Genomic DNA, 17,717 nt, shown 5'->3' with positions numbered 1-17,717 from the left:
TCCTGACTTTAAAGCTGGATCCGCCCCTGCTCTTACACGTTTATTTCACTCAAGTGGATTGTCTTGTCGACAATTTTTTTCTCTATAGGTCATATCGGCTCTGCGTGATTTGCGCTCATTTACCTCGACAGTTCATAATATTTTCGTTTATATCGTGGCAAAGGTTATGCATTTTCTATAAAACTTTTAATGCTTTTATAGAATTTTTAATGGTCCAATGAATTGGCCTGGGAGCTGGCCATGAATGGCGATGAGTTTTTATTTCAGGAATAAAAAAAAACTTGCTTATCACTATTAGTCAGGGACGACGAGTGAAAGCTGTAGAAGAAACCGCACTACCCAGAAAATGGCTTTTGGCTTAAAAAAAGAGTTTAACGCGATTCTAGTTGTGGTAAACTTCCGAGTTGAAGACCGTAACACTAAATGAACACCCTGTAGAAAGCGAGCGGGAGAAACTCACCTGCAACTGCAGCCAAATACTGAAAACTGTTATTGTTCCTCTTGGTACACTTCAAAGTGCCACTGGAAAAAATAGTCATACTAACTGCAGGCACTGAACGAACTCTTCGCTCCACTACATGTATTAATTACTGAAAACTGAAGCGCGGAGCTGATGATGAAATTTTTTAATAATTTTGCGTATCGTCTATTCAATTGTCACCAATAAAACGACTTAATTGGGCACGGAGGCTCTACTTTCAGTCCACGAGCCAGATTAGAAATGGACTATGCTGATGCGGGAAGCTGGTCAAGCTGTTGATGGTGGCGATAAGAAAGAATTTGCCTCGATGAGGTGAAACCTTTCGAATGGAGGTTATCACACCTTAATCAACATGTTTGCGATAACCACCATAAGGCTGGAGGACTTTGCTTTTGTTAAATATTCCCACACCCAACGAAAAACTAGACGCCTGAATGTTGGATGAGTTTACAGATTCTTACACTGTACGGTCTAAACTTCCTTTGAACTATATACAGGGTGGGCCCACTTTAAGCGCAATTTCAGATGTTTTAAGGGGGTTTAGTGGACCGAGTGTTACGGCTGAAGTAAACTACTTCCTAAACAGTAAACTTGCTTTAATATAGCAAGGAAATTGGGAAACCGCTATTGAGCAAGCAAAGGGTCATGACCCCCCCCATCCAATTCTCGTCGTAACAACGTGAGTGAGGAAAACTACTCGAATTTCCTCACTCACGTTGTTACGTACTGAATCGACTTTTCAATTCTCTATCCAACGATGCCAAAACGAATTCTGTGGCTCGAATGGTTCTTCAGAAACTTCGAATAAAGGCCATTTAGTTATCTCTGGAATGATGTAAAAAGGAGCGTTCTTGCTCATTTTGCTTCCGAGAAACATGCAAAACGGGACGGAAAACAAGAAATTTTGCAATAATCTTGCTCCACGCGCCTATTCAACGTCATATTTACCGAAATTTGATCGAATTTCCATCTGGATTCTAAGAACTACCTTTTTTAAACCTAATCTTTTTACCTGTGATACCTGATTACAAAAAAATTACCACTGGGGGCTTTCCGGAATAACTTGAACACAATGGTTATTGCGGATTCATAGAAACATTGTGCATCTAAATGAAAGTAGACGTAAAACACCGAAGTTCATAGAACTGAACGTTTTAAAGCGTCTTCTCATTATCAATTTTTGCCGGTTTTGGACGCTTGAACTTGCGGTTTAAATTTTTTTGTTGCGAGCAATGCAAACCTGTGCGAAAACAGTTAAGTCGAAAGCGATTCCAGGCCGAATATTAAAACAAGTTGCACTTACCATTCAGCTGCTTATTTCCCCATCCAAATAGTTCTTCACGGCATTAGGAGCGCCCTCAGAAGCCCCAAAATCTCTCCAAATCTCTCTATGTGTACACTTGAATGTCATGGGCAGACGTCCAAAATTGTCCCACAGTCGATCGAGTTTCTTTGCAAAATCGCACTTTCAGACCGGCAAATACCACACTCTTTAAAGGGAAGCCGCCCGATGGAAGAAAATTATTTAAAAAATACACGCGGCAACACTGCACCTGCAACAATTTGACGCTGGGATGTCCGCAATGCTCAGTCCTGATTGGTCGTAAAATGTCAGGGATGACCGCTGATGGTTGTCAGGAGACGTCAAAATATCCCAACTTTAAAATTCGGGATTTTATGGCAAAAATCTTGGTCTCGGATCGGAAAATACCGCGAAAGGGTGGAGGAGCACTTCCGGTTTGAGAAAATCAACCCTTTTTGGCAGGAAAACCGAAAATTCCTGGGAATTTTCGTAAAATAGGCGGAGCGAATTGGCAAAGGTGTTGCCTATGAAGCATCGACGATCACACTAACTGGAGGGGATGACAACAGAATCCAGGAGCTTTTGAAAGGTTTATCTGGACCAATGCGAGTTTGTTAAACATTTTTTGCCGAAAATCGCCTTTTTTACTTCCCGGTTCATGTCACTAATTCCCATAAACCTCCAATCTTGCGATGTTCGCATTTATTTAACGAATCAACTACTGCAGACAGAATGGCGAATGAACTCCTTACTCGAAAACACGAATCGGGAAGCATTCTAAAGCTTCTGTTTGGATAATCGCACGTTTCTAAGGCATTTTTGGCCCATTGGCAGATTAAGATGCTCTGGCAAGCATATGCTAAACAGGCAAAGTCTCAGCCAAAAAAAAAACCAGCGAAAATAACCCACATTTGCAGTGGCAACGCAAAAAGGGGACACATTCAATGGTTAATAATATTCCTTTGTGGCCGCGCTGATCTATTTCCAAGCCGCTGATGATTGAGCGGACGATTCCAAGTCAAAGACCGCATTGTTCGCACTCAGTCAAAATATTTTGCTTCGAAAATGCGAAAAAATACTCGGATCTTTTGCCAGAAATCGCCCAGTCGGCGTGTGGGATGCTTGGAAAACAGATGCAACACGTTTCTTTCTTCTAGACAAACAAAAAATCAGCTGAGGTAAATACGCGTCTAGATACAAAAAAAACTGTGTATTGTCTAGTTATAAAAAGTTCTATGGGCTATAATACAGATGGACTCAATTAATCACTAGGCAACATGCACTCATCAGACACTCTCCATTGAAGTCCATGCAGGCGGCTTTCAGTCTTAGGATAAGTTGCTGGCCTCTTGACTAGTTGGCTCGCTTTGCTCGCTCAAACTGGCCTGAATGTCCTCCAGCGTTTTTCCTTTGGTCTCGGGCACAAAAAGAACGATCAGAACCAGACCGACCAAACAGCTGAAGGAGAAGGCAAAGAAGGGCGTGTACATGCCGAAGGAGTCCTTCATGATCTGGAAGAACTTGGAGACCACAGTCGCGATGATGGAGAAGTAGATATCGGCCAGACAAAGCGCAAAGGCCTTCACATTGGAGGAGAACAGCTCTCCCAGCATGAGAATGGGGATGGTTTGCATGCCCAAGGAGAAAACGACCACGAAACCAATCAGCCCAATCACTGGCACCAAGGTGAAGGCTTCGACGTTCCAATGGGTGCAGGCCTTGATGTAGAAGTACGCGCCTTCCATGAACAGGAACAAGGCGGAGCCCGTAATGGAGGCAATGAGCAGCGGGCGTCTCCCGGCTTTGTCCACTATGGAGGAACAGAAACAGGCCAGAGTCAACTGGACGCCGAAGTAGATGATTGTGGCCACTTCCGAGGAAATATGGTCGCCCGCTTCTATGAAAATCGACTGCGCGTAGAAGGTGACTGCGGTGGTTCCACTCAGCTGCTGAGCGCCCCGGAGGATCATCATGATCAGCACAGCCCGGCGGTTCACTTTGTTCCTGAACAAGTCCAGGAACTTGCCGGCGTTTTTGTTCTGCGCCCTGATGGCGAACGTAACTCGGTTCAGCTCAGCGTCCACATCGCTCAGTCCGCGAAAACGTTGCAAGCTCCGCTTGGCCTCCTCAGCGTTGCCCCTCATCAGCAAGTAATAGGGCGACTCTGGCATAAACGCAAAACTCCCCATTGCGATCAAAGGCAAGCAGCTGCTGACCAACGCGGCAACCGTGATGCTCAGGTAGGAGCCGATCACGTTGATCAGAAGAATCCCAAAGATCCACGTCACACTCACTCCGGACCCGAGCAGGCCTCTGATCCTCGGATCGGCGATTTCCCCGATATACATGGGCATGGCGGTGAAGACCCAGCCATCAGCTACTCCAGCTATGAATCGCGCCACGTATATCACGGTGACGGAGGGAGCGAACGCCACCATCATCCAGGCGGTGAAAAAGGGCAGTGAGGAGATGAGGATGGTGCGCTTTCGGCCGAAAATGTCCACGGTGGTGCCTACAATCAGGGAGCCTAGTAGGGCGCCTAGCAGGGGCATGACCGCCATCCAGGAACCTTCGTCATTTGTAACAGCAACTGGCGAAGAACCGTTCAGCAGCTTGGGGAGAGATGGTGATGGCCAGCCGTAGTGCATTCCGCTGGTGATGATATTCAAAGTTCCTGAAAGGGGGAGATTGTTAGATTCTCTCTAGATCTCTGGAGAGAGCGAGTGATTAGTCAAGTAGGTAGTTGAAATGCGTACTTGTCGCTAAAGATTCATGCTCCAGCTGGTGAGTCCGAAACAGTGTCGGCCCCGAAGGGCTCGGCACAACATCGACATTAAACACTTTCTCTAATGCGATTGTTGTGCCGAGCCCTTCGGGCACGACACTAATTTGGACGCAAAAACTGATCGATCGTCAAGTTTGTTTTTGAGTCCGAAACACTTTCTGCGGCTCCATTCCCGACATCCAACTGCTTTTGATTTTGCGCCACCCTAAGCAGCAAAGGCCATTTTCATGAAAAACCGCTGAACAATGTTGATGGAAAATGTATGATGGATCCGGCCAAGGCTCGGTTTTCACCGTCTTAATTCACACCAGATGTTTCAGATTGGTTTTCAATTGAACGAATTGCCCAGTGTTTATCGCATATAAAGCCAATTAATCACAATGCCTTAAAATGCGTCGATTTATGCCCGGGGACAGTGGAAAGTTTACACGCACTTTGTAGAAAATCGGCTAAAAAACCCCGAATACTGAAAAACCGATGTTTTTTTGTAAAAACGCGTCTTTTTTAATTTATTTACCTGTGAAGGCAGCCAAGTACTGAACAACCGCACTGCCTTGCTGGATCTTCTGCGTTGAGCCAGTGATGATGGTCATGATGATGGAATCACTAGATAGTTGAGCGGAAAATCACCAGAACTAAATCACATGCATTCCGCTAAAGCCGATTGTTAGCCAGTAAACGAGCTGACAATGAATTTGCTCACATCAGTGCTCGATCAGGTCTATCCAAGAACACGCAAGCAAGTGAATATAAATACGCATCAGCTGTTCCTTAAATATATACCTAGCAACGCTTTTTTTATAAGTACAAGTACTCTAAGGAAAAATGCAAGTAGATCAGCGCTAATCAAGGCAGATTGTTTAGCGTGCGCTCTGCTCTGATTCCTAGCTTCGGGCTGGCTTCCGTGTGGAAAAACCGCATTGATTGTCTTCAGGCGAACACCTGGAAAATTTCGCTTGGATGCGTTCCAGAGCCGGATATTTTTAGAGCACTTTGTCTTAGTTAATTGGGATATTGGCGGCAAACTAAGACCAAATAATGAGTCAATGCACTTAGGAAAATCCTCTTGAAGCATTCAACATAATTATTAATCAATCGAAAGTAAACGGTGATATCGCTAAGTAAATCAGCCTGAATCAACAGCATTGTCTTAATATCTTCAGATAGCTAACACTAATTCGATGGCAAACAGAAGCCAGATAGGCACAATCAAGATATCAGGGCAGATAAAAAAACGAAAGAAATGACGAAGTTCAGCCAAACGCTGACTTAATCTATGACGACCGGATTTTAAAAATATGCCAAAAACCTGCCAAGCAGTTGCCCGACAATTGAGTGGAATTATTGCAAAAACAACAGCGTCATGTTGGAACCAAATCAAACCTTCACAATGCGTCTTAGATGATTGAAACGACCTGGATAACATGCGAGTTGAGTGCTGTGGGGCGCATCCGCCATATCCACCAGAATGATCCAGGCAATGGGTCCGTGTTATTTTGCTTCATATTTGGACAATGCAACAAAGGTAAATGTGAAATAAACAACAGTTTGGTAAAAGTAATTGTTGGGCAAAATGTCATCCAGTGGAAAACTTCCAAATTTCCCTGCAGGAATTTGCTTCGCACCTGTTGATAAAAACGTAGCTCTCAAAACGCTCTATCAAAATGGTCCCTACGACTTTACACATTTTTCAAAATCAAAAAGGTCCGAATGATCACTAAGATATCTTGAATCTTTTCCGAGGTATACACGAAAAGGCATTTATGAAAATTCGGCTCTTCCGTTGGAGGTCAGAAACTTTGTTACAATCTCATCAAGCAAAGAGCCGAAAAACCATCAACTGATAAGACTGATGAGACAACCATCAGAAGATTGCCAGCCTTGATGATGCTCTGGATAAGGCGCGGTATATCGATTATTCCTGAAATAGCCGACAGAAAATGGCACCAGCTCCCTTTTTCCTGTGTTTTTATCTATTTTGCGCGGCATGTTATTGAACTGATGCCAATGTCGGCTTATGACGACACCCGTTTCCCTTTAAACGCACTTCTCCAGCTGTTTTTTTGATGGTCAACATTGTCTGCAACGAAGTGCGCTTTCCATTTGTACGTTGCTCGCTGTTCCGACCAGGAAATCGTAAGTATCCGAACCTTGTTCTTTCAGCAAATTCTGCAAAAATGCTTTATCATGTCGATTAAATCGAGCTATTGTTTGCCCAAGTGGCAGAGCTTAAGCTCATTAAGATACGCATCTGGTTAAACATCTTTGAATAATGGCTTTTTAAAACCCCCGAAATCTACTGGCTGAAACATGCGGTTCCAATAATACCTGATGTATTTTCGCGTATTCGCCGAATGGAAATTTACATGAAATATCAACGAGCAGCTTTAAATTATTCAGTCATGAGCGATTAATTATACTTTGAACCAAGTCAAGGTACACGGTGTCGTTGCTTCAATTCAGCAATTAAACGAGACACATTCAAAATCGATTTAGCTAAATTTACATACTTAAGCCAACTAATTACTACTAAGTCCATCCAAAGCAATCTCCAAACAGCGTTTTATCTTACTTCTATCTCTCATATAAGTGATTCCGATCAGTTGAGTACAGTCGACGTGTGCGATCTGTAACAAGCTTTCGATACAATCTCCAGCTCGTTTTTGTTCTTAAGACAGCCTGTACATACCGCTATTTTTGCGCCGTCCTTGATTCTATAGGTGTTTCATTTGCAGGCAATTCGCTACCGGGGTCTGCCGATAGTCAGTCTAGTGAAACATGTGAAGAAGTAGTCGCGAAGATTGGCACGTGAAGATCAAAAAATTCAAGTGAAAGCGCTTCAACAGCGGGACAAAAAAGTGTTGGTTTTTTATCGGTGTGGGGTTGAACGGGACCAAAATGACGACTGTCACATTGACAGGAGGCTCAGCGAGTTTGCAGTATTTTGCGGCGGCCGCAGGTAAGTCTTTGTCTTAGTGCTTTTCGAACAAACAAAGCCGCAGGGTTTTCTCAATCATTTATAACCTGGCCATAAAGCATTGATATAAACGAATAAAATCGAGATTTAGTTGGCACGCAAATCGGGACTTTGAGGGTGGAAAAACACGTGGCTTAGATATTTTTCGCCGTCAAGGTTCAATTGTACAGATTTTTATCAGATCAACGCGCCGGAGCACTTTTTACACTCATGTTTTTAATCCATTGGCAATCAGAACCACTCAAATTCACAAATAATTTCCAAGTTATGTAAATCTTGATTTATCACGAAATAATTATACTAATATTTATTTGCGCGGAAAATCTCCTGAAACCAACCCTGTCTGTGCTGCTGCCCTTAGACAACCGGGGTAACAGAGACCGCCTAATAACAAAGACAAAAGCCGATCCGATTATCTGTGTCTTTGTCTGCGGCACAGGAGCGTAAACGTAACTCTGGGCAGGGCTGCAATCAGGGCGAATTAAAATTAATCAGACCCTCAAATATACGACTATATGGAGTAAAGTTTGAACATTTTCGACGATGATTTTGAATCCAAATCGTTATCAGCTGAACCATCAATTCGCACTTATCTCCTAATCTAGTAATTAAACAGATTAAAACAGAAATTTTGTTGGCCCGTAAATGTATACAGGGTGATTCAAAAGCACTCAGATAAACTTCTGGAGGTGATTATTTTAATTTCAAATGATCTAAACCACTTGAGGGAATGTGAATAGATGTTTTTGCCGAAAATAAAGAAGTACCCTCGTTAATATGAACTTATCATCTTGAATGCCTGCAATTTTTGAATCACCCTGTTAAATCAGGTCTTTGGATGTGCAAATACCACTTTCCTTAGATAATTTTTTCAAGGATCACTACCGATCTGAATCAGATCAACATCTTTTTTAAACCGCACTCAAGGTTTTAAATCCATTTACAATATAAGTGCAATTATGTAATTACACTTATAAATGAGAAAAATATACCTGTGCGATCATAAGTTTTAGGATGTTCGAATCGTTTTCAAATACTTTCCTGTTCACTTAAAAATATCCTGAAACCGACCCTGTCTCTGCTGCCATCGGGGCCCGGGGAGCAACAAACAGAGAGGGACAAAAACAGGTGGTCCGAGTAGGTTGGTCCTTGTCGGGAGCATTAGCAGGGGGTTGCGAATAAATAAAGCCCTGGTCAGGGCCCCATTCAGGTCGATTTAAAAACGTCTCTCGTGGTTTTCAGCAAATATAATTTTTCAGGAAATTTGGCGATTGTAACGGATGGAATGCACTATGGCTGGCCGTCGCCCTCTTTGCCCCAGATCCTGAACAATACCAGCTCCCCTTTGTGCATCAGCAGCAGTGAGGGGGCCCTAATGGCTGTGATGCCCCTATTAGGGGCCATAGTAGGCGCTTTGACGGCCGCCAACATTGTCGACTACTTTGGACGCAAAAAGACCATCATTTTCACCGCTGTGCCATTTTTCCTCGCCTGGATTATGGTCGCATTTGCCAAGACTGTGATGTACTTGTACTTAGCTAGGTAAGTGTTACGAACCGTTCTCCATTTTCTGAGTGTTTTCTTCGCTTTGGGCTGAATTAATGCGGAAAACATTCAGATTGGGCGATTGACCCACAGGCGAAGCAGGTTGCTTACGCAACAGCTCGGAGAATTAGCATTTTGAATATCACCACAAATCGTTGTCCACATTCTCGGGAAATTGGCGTCGATGTAATTTTTCGCAGTGTTGTCTGTATTATCGACATAAAATTGCAGTGGTAAACTATTTGTTTGTTGCAGGTTTATAGCGGGCGTAGCTGACGGAGTCACTTTCACAGTGGTGCCCATGTACATAGGAGAAATAGCGGAGCCACGGATCAGGGGCCTATTAGGCTCCAGCTGCTCGGTGAGCTGGATTCTGGGATTCTTGCTGATCAACCTGATCGGCTCCTACTTGAGCATCAGCACCACGGCCTTGGTCTCGTCTTCGCTTTGCGTGGTTGCGTTTGTGACGTTCCTCTGGATGCCCGAAAGCCCCTACTATCTCCTGATGCGGAACAAGCCGGAACAGGCCAAAGAGAGTTTGCGGCGCTTCAGAGGCAACGCGGACTTGGACGAGGAGATTAAGAAGATGCGAGTGTCCATCCAGACCTGCAGCAAAGCTCGCGGCAGGTTCTTCGATTTGTTCACGGTGGCCAGTAACCGGAAAGCGGTTATTATTGTGGCTGGTTTGAGAGGATTCCAGCAATTCAGCGGCACCACTGCCATTACGTTTTATGCCCAAGAAATATTTCTGCAGGCCGGAAGCAATATTTCGTCCAAACAGGCCTCGATTATGTACTTTACTGTGATGCTGATTATGACCATGGTCTCGTCCAGTATCGTGGACAAAGCCGGCAGGAAGCCGTTGCTGCTGATTTCAATGACCGGCTCTATAATCGCCTTGTTCCTCGAAGGAACCTACTTCTACATCGAAAAGGAGACATCCATTGACACTTCCAGCCTGGAATACCTTCCGGTGGCCGGCCTGATTCTGTTCGTGATTTTCTTCAGTGTTGGCATGCAAAGCATTCCAATTTGCCTGCTTGGCGAGCTGTTCCCCACCAACGTTAAGGCATACGCCCTTTGTCTAGCCGATGTTTATTTCAGCTTGGTCGCCGCCATCGCGTCCAAGTTCCTCCAAGTTATGATGGACAACTACGGAATTCACATGGCCTTTTACGGTTTCACTATTTGCTCAATCTTGGGTCTAGTCTTTATCATCTGCGTGGTCCCGGAAACAAAAGGCAAGAGCCTGGAGGAAATCCAGCACTACTTGAGGGGCGATCAGCCCATGCATTACGATGTGGAGATGGAAACCATCAAGATTCATGACGACAACGAACCGGAAACGAATGATTTATTAATCAAAAGTTAAAGTTCGATTTTAAACGGGCTTGCATAGGGATTGAACGAGTTTGAAGCATGGATTTCACTGACCGTGGAGACAGTCCTAAATAAGTTCATTCACGGAGAGCTAATCGAGAACATGATCTCAACTAGCCAAAAATCGAACTTGGGGTTTTAAATGGGGCAGTATTTTTTTAATTTTCTGTGCAAAAATTTTTGAAGCCAGCCCTGTCGCAGCTGGTCTGCCGTTGCGAACGTGCCAACCGAGAGTGGCAAATAGACAAGGACAGAAACAGACCCGACTAGTTTAACCCTTGTTTGTTGCATTGGACAGTGTTCTAGCGAAAACAGAGCAATAGACAGGGCCGGATCCAGGGCGTTTTTAAATTGACCGAATGTTTGATCAAACTATAATTATAGCTCCATTAAAAAACCTCAGTAAACATATACTGTCCGTCTAGTAGTGGTAGTAGTAGGTAGTAGTGGTAGAGTAGAGCAACAAGTTGCACCCGCCCTGTATATGCTTGCCTTGTATTTATATATAGGAATATTTTTACAATTTTAGTTAGTTTTTGTAATGTCTAGCTAGCGAAATAAACAGTAAAGTGCACACTCAGTTGTTTTTCAAAAAAATTTAGAAAGGCTACTACTTACCACGGGTTTCTTCTTAGGGGGCGGCTGGTCGGTCATAAAGTTCACCACACTATCAACCCCCGGGTACACTGTAAACTTCACATTCAACACGTTCCTCATTCTGAGGGTCGATTCGATCGCCTGCTGGCTCATCGCCACCCGCACTGCCTCCTCCTTATCCAGCCGATCCAGGATGCGCCGTTCGAATTTCACTGTGCAATTTTCCCAGCCGTTCACCTAAAACCGTTCAACTGAGCCGGAGCTGCTAGAAGAATACACTGGACTTGACCAACCTGGCAGACCAGGTCCAGCTGATAGTTCATATCAGTTTCCGGCCACTGTTGCTCCAAAACCGGCCGATCCCATAAAATCTCGGTTGACTGATTAAGGCGATTGGGGGCTGAAGTAAATCCGGCCCATAGTTCAGATGCAAAATGGGGCGCCATCGGGGCCAGAAGGATGATTTGGGCGGCCAACGCGCGTTCGAACTGTCGACTATGACAAAAAACTGCAACAGGAGCTCGCTGGAAGGACAAACTTGTAGGTGAGGTCACTTTAGTTTCGCGTTTCCGCTCACTTACTCTAAGGCTGTTAGTCAGGCCTTGCATCTTGGAAACTGCCACGCTCATCTGCTGCGAAACAATGTAGTTAAACGAGACGCCTTTGGTGTAGAAGTTGCGCGAATCCCACAAATAGTCCTCCTGGTTCTTAAACTCCTCGTCGGCGGCAATTGCGGGCGGGTTGGTGCGGTGCTTGATGAAGTCCTGCACGGTAATCCAAAGCCGCCGTTGCCAGTTCAGCACGCCAGGAAAAGCTGGATAAAATTCAGGCTAATTAATCCGATTGGACGCGATTTTTTGAGGAACGCACTATTTGAATTCCAATTTCTATGCGATGTCGGAGCCACATCGGCCAGAATCAGCAGTCGAGTGGTATCCGTGCCATATTCCCGGAACATTTCCTCGGGATCCACGCCGTTGTGTTTCGATTTGCTCATTTTCTCCCAAGAAATCGTCACGGGATCTCCGGTTTCTTTGCTCACCGCTTTGCCTTTCTTCAAGTCTGCAAAAAATGCATAAATTTATGCTAATTCAAACCCAACCATTGATTCTTCTATCGCATCTTGTCGATTTCATGCTTCGTTATGAAAAAATTCGAGTTGCCGTCCGCAAACGGCTTTAAGCTCATAAAAGTCGAAATTACTGCGACTGTTCATTAAAGGTTACTTTCGCTTACCAATCACCTTGACTTGGTCTTCTGGTAGATATTGGCCGGTGGTTTTCACCCGAAAACTGCGCCCCATCACCATTCCCTGAACCAGCAGCCGCTTAAACGGCTCTCTTTCGGGCAGCAGCCCCAACGAGTGCAAGAAATGACTGACAAATCGTGCGTAGTACAAATGTAAAACGGCTGCAAACTTTTGCTAGTTACTTTTGGGGTCAAGGCGCCCCCATTAGCTCTTACCGTGCTCTTTGCCGCCAATATACAGATCAACTGGGGTCATTTGAAAAGCCTTTTCCTTATCAAACATTTGCTTGGAGTTCTGCGGGTCCAGGTACCGCAAGAAGTACCAGGAACTGTCCACAAAAGTGTCCATAGTGTCGGTTTCCCGCTTGGCTTCGCCGTTACATTGCGGGCAATTTGTGTTGACCTGGAGAGTCGCAAAAGTAGAAGGTTTTCGGGTGAGTTGAGATGCCAAATTACCCATTCGGAGACGTCCTCTAAAGGCGACTTTCCCTTGCTGGAGAGCTGGGACAGTTTGGGCAGCTCAACAGGGAGCTTTTCGCGCGGAACCGGCACTGGTCCGCAGTTTTTGCAGTGAACGATCGGTATCGGAGTGCCCCAGTATCTGAAATGAACTACAGCAATAATTATTTGTCACCGGAAGTTTAGCGTTAACTTGCCTCTGTCTGGAAATTAGCCAATCGCGAAGCTTCGCGCTTGACCAGTGACCGCCAGCGTTCATTTCCTGCGCTCTTCGGCACAATTCCTGACGTTTTTTCTCCAGTTCTTCGTCGCTGGTCACACACGCGTGTGGGCTGAACGGAATTTTGTGCGCCAGAGCGAATTGAGACGCCTGGTCGCAGCCCGCAGGGATGCCTGGGTAAAGCATTTAGCGACTCCCATTTTCAATTACAACCAACTTGCCTATAAAACTATCAGTCTCATCAGCAAACTCGATGTCGTTGGTCACATACAAGGGCAACTGCTCTTTGTTAAATGGATTAGTTACGACGCTTTGCAGCTTCACAGTGCCATCGGCGCTGGTAACTCCCTCCTGCTTAGCCAGTACATGGTTGCTGGTCACGGCGACGAATTTCGCTTCCTCTATCAGCTCCGGAGTGGACGTCCAAAAGGTTGCAACGGATGTGGAGCTGCAACTGATCGGAATGTTTCAAACCAAGGTTCACCTCCAGGATTACTTGCAGCTACCTGCTGTTCACTTTGAAGTCGAAGTTCACCCCATCACAGTTCCCAATCCAGTGTTTTTGCAGCTTGATAATGTCCCTCCAGTCGTGCAGCACTGCGTCGTCCAGCCCGTCATACAATTGCTTGGCAAACTTTGTCGTCCGGATAAACCACTGTTTTAGCAGCTTTTTCTCCACCTTAGCTCCTGATCTGGAATGAAAAGCCTTTGAAGTGGCAAGGGACAGATTGGCTGCACAGGGCTGGAGTTAAGTGATCTAAAAGATCTTCTGCCTGATCCCACATTATAAAAATCACCTCCAAGACAGGCCGTTCTCATCCACCTGCTCATCGGCCAGCACAGTCTGATCCACCGGATCCCAATTAACCAACGCCTCCTTCTGATAAGCGAGACCAGCGTCGTATAGTTTCAAAAACAAATCCTGCGTCCATCTGTAATACTCCGGGTCGCAAGTGGCCAGCTCGCGCTCCCATTCGAAGCTGCAGCCCAACTGTTTTAACTGCGCTTTCATGTGGTTTATGTTGTTTGCTGTCCAATCGGAAGGGGCCAACTGCCGGTCGATAGCCGCGTTTTCCGCAGGCAGCCCGAAAGCGTCCCAGCCAATCGGATGGATCACCTTTGCAGGAAAACGGTATTAGTCGGCTTTCTATTGGTGATTGGGGGTGACTTACATTGCGTCCATTCATGCGCTGGTATCGGGCGATAGTGTCACTGATGGTGTACACTCTTACGTGCCCCATGTGGAGGCTTCCTGAAGGATAGGGAAACATCGAGAGCACATAGTACTTGTCTTTGGTGGTAGGAGTAGGGGTTTTGGGTGGTTTGACGCCGATTTTATCTCGCCAGTGGCTCTCTATCTGCTGCTTCACTTGCGGCGACAAATCTTCAGTCTAGTACAAAAAAATTGACTGGGTTTTAGCTAGTTTGGTCTGCTTTAAGTGGTGGTCATCAGCCTTAATTAAGTATTGTTAGGACGCCTGTGCCTCCTTTAAACGAAGGAAAGTTCAGTTTTGTTAGAAATACAGTCCTATTTGCCCTAAAACCCTTGCCAGGGCTAAGTTGCTTACCCAAAGGCCGCAACCTGAAAGGAAGCGCTGCGGACATGGGGACTTTTTGCGGGCAAATAGTGCAAAGGTTTCTTTAGCCAATATGGGTAGTCTCATTATTCCCTATTGTTTAAACTAATTAGTTGAGCCAGTTTTGTTTTTCAATCAACATGACATAACTTCTAGGTTAGGCGTCAAATGCCCTGTTGCCAGAACTTCTCCTGACAGGGCTCCGTTTTTTTGGACGGGTCAATAACTATTAATTAATGAGGATTTAATTCATAAAAAAAGATTGGAGATTTGGCTGGTTAAATAAAAATCGTTTCTGACTTCTCCAAAATAATGGCAATTTAAATTGCATAGGAAAAAAATCTCAGAAAATATTTTGTAAATCAGCTAAAATCTGATAGTCCAGAACTCTCCAGGCTTTCCGGCCATACTCCTGCCGCAGGCACAGGACTTCCATCAGAAAGTACAGTTTCAAATTGATGTCCATCTGGATAACGTTGATCATTTTATGGAGCGGGGAGTCGATGGACAAGCCCTTGAAACGCGAGAACTTCCCCACAAAAGCCGATCAGAAAATTGCAATACCTACAGTCGTTAGCTTGAGATCAACAAAGTCGATTTTAACGGCTTTCAGTCGCACGCATTCTTTGGTGAACAGATCCAGGCCTTCATCGGTGTTGACGCCCAGCAGTTCAAGTAGAAAGGAAACTTCGTTGATTTCCATAGTGAATTCCGAATGACAAGAATCCTGGACTTGGATTCTGGAACCGAAAGCTATCTACAAATAAATCAACTAAAGAAAACACCAACATACACCATATAGATGACGACTCGGGCTTCAGAAGAGTCGCACCTTAAACACCGGTGCTGCATCTCCCTGCCACAGCTCACACAAACCGTATCCAGATGCAGATCCAGGATGGATCGAAACAAAACGGTCCCATGGACAGTGCAATGAACGGGTATTCGGCGGAAAGCACTCAGTATGGTTTCCGGGGTGGATTTTCGCCATTTCCAAGCGCCCCGTTGGGAGAAGAGCCTGAGGATGTCCACATCGTCAGAAACAGTTAAACAGTCGTCTCGATCCACTCACAATGTAGCTGATGAAAATGTGAGCTGCGGCCTGAAGCCCATTAGCTCAAAGCTGGTAAATACAGTGGATCTAAGGTACTTGCGCTTGTTGATCTGAACATGTTTCACTTTAACCAGCATGCCTTCAATGAGGCCTAGAGGCCTCACATGGTTATCCCTGTTGGACAGGTAGAGGTCGATGTAAGCACGACTGTTTTCATCGAAAAAGGCCAATCGCTCCTGTAGATTTCCTGATAAAATTATTTGATAAGTTGCTAATGAGAGTGCGCTCTGCAGCTTTAATACCGACGTTCCCGAAATGGGGCAAGCTTTGGAACCTTTTGGGGAACCACGAGGAGAAGCTGCTCTGTTGGAAGCTCTTTCTAGCAATGGGCAATGTGAATGAAATCATGGAATAGTCGTCAGTTTGAGAAATGGCGGTTTTGACTTCGTCGAATCCCCACAAATCCGCACTCGCTGCATTCACAGCTGGTAAGTCGGTCTCTTGAAAAACTGCGTCCTTATCGGCTACCACCACCCGTTTTAGCTCTTTCAGCCCGTAAAGTTCTCGATACCTAGTCAAGTCACCTACTTTCCTACAAAAGAGCTCGATTAAGAGATGAATTCAGGATCCAGCACTCGGTTTACCATCGGCTATTGCAAAACACCCGATAAATGCCGTCCTCTTTAAGAAAGGCTGAGATTGGAAGCAATTCTTCAGGAATAACCACATAAACCTTATCAGCCGACTTGAAGCTTGCGGTATCCGACACTGTGGCTTCCAGCCAGCATTCCGGGCCTCCCTGGTAGCCGACAATGGCCTATAATTGCATCAATTGACTATACACTTGCTTGCGCATCCTTGGAAGTACCTGGGATATCTTATGGGGCTGCAGGTAGTACTCAAAGGCCATTTTACAGTGGAATTCCTGCTCGATTCCATAGAAGGCGGGCTTCAGGGCCTGCTCCGCCCGTTTGATGATACGAACATCCGCACTATTCACTAGGATATATTGCAGTGTTGGCACAGTTGGATCAGTGTAGGTTTCCGTGAAAACTATGTATTTTTTGATTAGCACAAAACTGCTGTGGAAATCTTGGAGATTTTTACTAGGAGCGGTGAACTTGACGAATATTTCCTTAGAGTTGTCCTTAAGCTGAAATTGGCCGATGTTGGACACTGATAAAATACTGAAAGCAACAGTCTATTCAATTCCAGATATTGGGGCCCAACAGCAGAATATTCACCCGAACAAGTACTCGCTAGCCACGCCTGGGGTCAAGAGATCTTGGCTGGGGTAGACATTGAAACAGCTCACTTCCTTAAAGTCGTAGAATGTGTACAGCGAGGAATTTTCGTTGGCAAAAACCACATCAGTGACCACTTTTACTTCCAGGTTCTTCAGTTGCAAATACATCTGGTTAAAGGGAGACTTTGTAGAACCTTGAAACTTTACCTGCAGTTTTTTCGAGTGCTTCTTTAGAGCCTTTAGAGCCAGGTAAACCGCACTGTCCCCCACAAATGTCTCCAGTTTTCTAGCTACTGAGTCCACAGCCACGATTTCCCTCATATCACTGTACACTTGACTAGAGATCAGAAACTGAGTGCAGGGCTCAGCAGTTACATCCTGGCTGCTGGAGTATCTGCAAACAGTCTCAGGCCCCATTATTCCAGTGTAGGTTGACCTGCTAAAGGTTTTTAAGTTCAAAACTTCCACAGTAGCCTGCAAGTGGGGCAGCAGCACTGGGGGGCTGGCTATGTTGACGTATATCCTATAAGCATCATCCACTTCGAAATAGAGCAAATGTACGTTCGCTTTGCTCACTGTGCCCTATTGAAACAGATACTGGCGTTTTAGGACTATTCGCCGGCAAATGCGAAATGCATACTTTTAACTGGGATTCCGGACCTGGCCGCTTGTATCTGCTTCTAGGCATCCAATTGTAAGAGTACATGTTGAATGCGGGCCTAGTCACTGCATGATAAACTGTTAAATTGCCCAGTAAAGTTTGAATGTTGTGTATACCTGATACCTAACCTTAAAATTTAACCCATTAACCGAATCTAAATTTGGGACGATTCATTAGCACCCGA

The 17,717-nt window shown here is 45.1% G+C and overlaps 5 protein-coding genes across 8 annotated transcripts in view; 1 reads left to right on the top strand and 4 right to left on the bottom strand.

The window, feature by feature from the left end:
• The window catches only part of LOC109542351 (facilitated trehalose transporter Tret1), a 4,004-nt gene extending 2,888 nt beyond the window's left edge, over positions 1-1,116 (bottom strand). The window contains exon 1 of the mRNA XM_019911551.2: positions 461-1,116. Within this exon, the coding sequence (XP_019767110.2) occupies positions 461-539 (79 nt within the window). The 5' untranslated portion in view covers positions 540-1,116. The remainder of the gene's footprint in view (positions 1-460) is intronic.
• The window catches only part of LOC109543292 (facilitated trehalose transporter Tret1), a 13,154-nt gene extending 10,618 nt beyond the window's left edge, over positions 1-2,536 (bottom strand). Inside the window, exon 1 of the mRNA XM_019912922.2 lies at positions 1,785-2,536. The gene's annotated coding sequence lies outside the window, so the exon portion shown is untranslated. The remainder of the gene's footprint in view (positions 1-1,784) is intronic.
• Positions 2,537-3,112: 576 nt separating this feature from the next.
• Positions 3,113-4,432, bottom strand: LOC109543270 (facilitated trehalose transporter Tret1-like). Its single transcript, XM_019912888.2, has one exon. It carries the CDS (start codon positions 4,430-4,432, stop codon positions 3,113-3,115), a length of 1,320 nt encoding a protein of 439 aa, XP_019768447.1.
• Positions 4,285-17,589, bottom strand: LOC109543300. Of its 3 annotated transcripts, none has more exons than XM_048669945.1 (22): positions 17,513-17,589; positions 17,080-17,454; positions 16,871-17,022; positions 16,495-16,813; positions 16,271-16,443; positions 15,929-16,218; positions 15,645-15,873; positions 15,366-15,590; positions 15,141-15,312; positions 14,168-14,386; positions 13,793-14,112; positions 13,502-13,687; positions 13,217-13,449; positions 12,973-13,168; positions 12,773-12,917; positions 12,533-12,719; positions 12,305-12,478; positions 11,939-12,130; positions 11,650-11,882; positions 11,362-11,592; positions 11,090-11,305; positions 4,285-4,458 (listed from the first exon to the last, which is right to left on the bottom strand). In XM_048669945.1, exons 1-22 carry the CDS (start codon positions 17,576-17,578, stop codon positions 4,450-4,452), a joined length of 4,542 nt encoding a protein of 1,513 aa, XP_048525902.1. In that variant the 5' UTR covers positions 17,579-17,589; the 3' UTR covers positions 4,285-4,449. The 3 variants fall into 3 exon arrangements, with proteins under 3 accessions (XP_048525902.1, XP_048525903.1, XP_048525904.1); XM_048669946.1 differs by having other exon boundaries at positions 13,217-13,443; XM_048669947.1 differs by lacking the exons at positions 4,285-4,458; positions 11,090-11,305; positions 11,362-11,592; positions 11,650-11,882 and having other exon boundaries at positions 12,044-12,130; positions 12,312-12,478.
• Positions 6,366-11,045, top strand: LOC109543302 (facilitated trehalose transporter Tret1). 2 transcript variants are annotated; one of them, XM_019912944.2, is made up of 4 exons: positions 6,366-6,705; positions 7,305-7,528; positions 8,806-9,088; positions 9,347-11,045. In XM_019912944.2, exons 2-4 carry the CDS (start codon positions 7,468-7,470, stop codon positions 10,461-10,463), a joined length of 1,461 nt encoding a protein of 486 aa, XP_019768503.2. In that variant the 5' UTR covers positions 6,366-6,705; positions 7,305-7,467; the 3' UTR covers positions 10,464-11,045. The 2 variants fall into 2 exon arrangements, with proteins under 2 accessions (XP_019768503.2, XP_048525907.1); XM_048669950.1 differs by lacking the exon at positions 6,366-6,705 and adding an exon at positions 7,059-7,250.
• Positions 17,590-17,717: the final 128 nt, after the last annotated feature.

Source organism: Dendroctonus ponderosae, unplaced genomic scaffold (assembly GCF_020466585.1).
Source record: "Dendroctonus ponderosae isolate FM_Combo_2020 unplaced genomic scaffold, Dpon_F_20191213v2 Dpon_F_20191213_9, whole genome shotgun sequence".
Lineage (NCBI taxonomy): Eukaryota > Metazoa > Arthropoda > Insecta > Coleoptera > Curculionidae > Dendroctonus > Dendroctonus ponderosae.
Note: the sequence above shows the minus strand (reverse complement) of the source record. Positions and strands in the feature narration are given on the sequence as shown.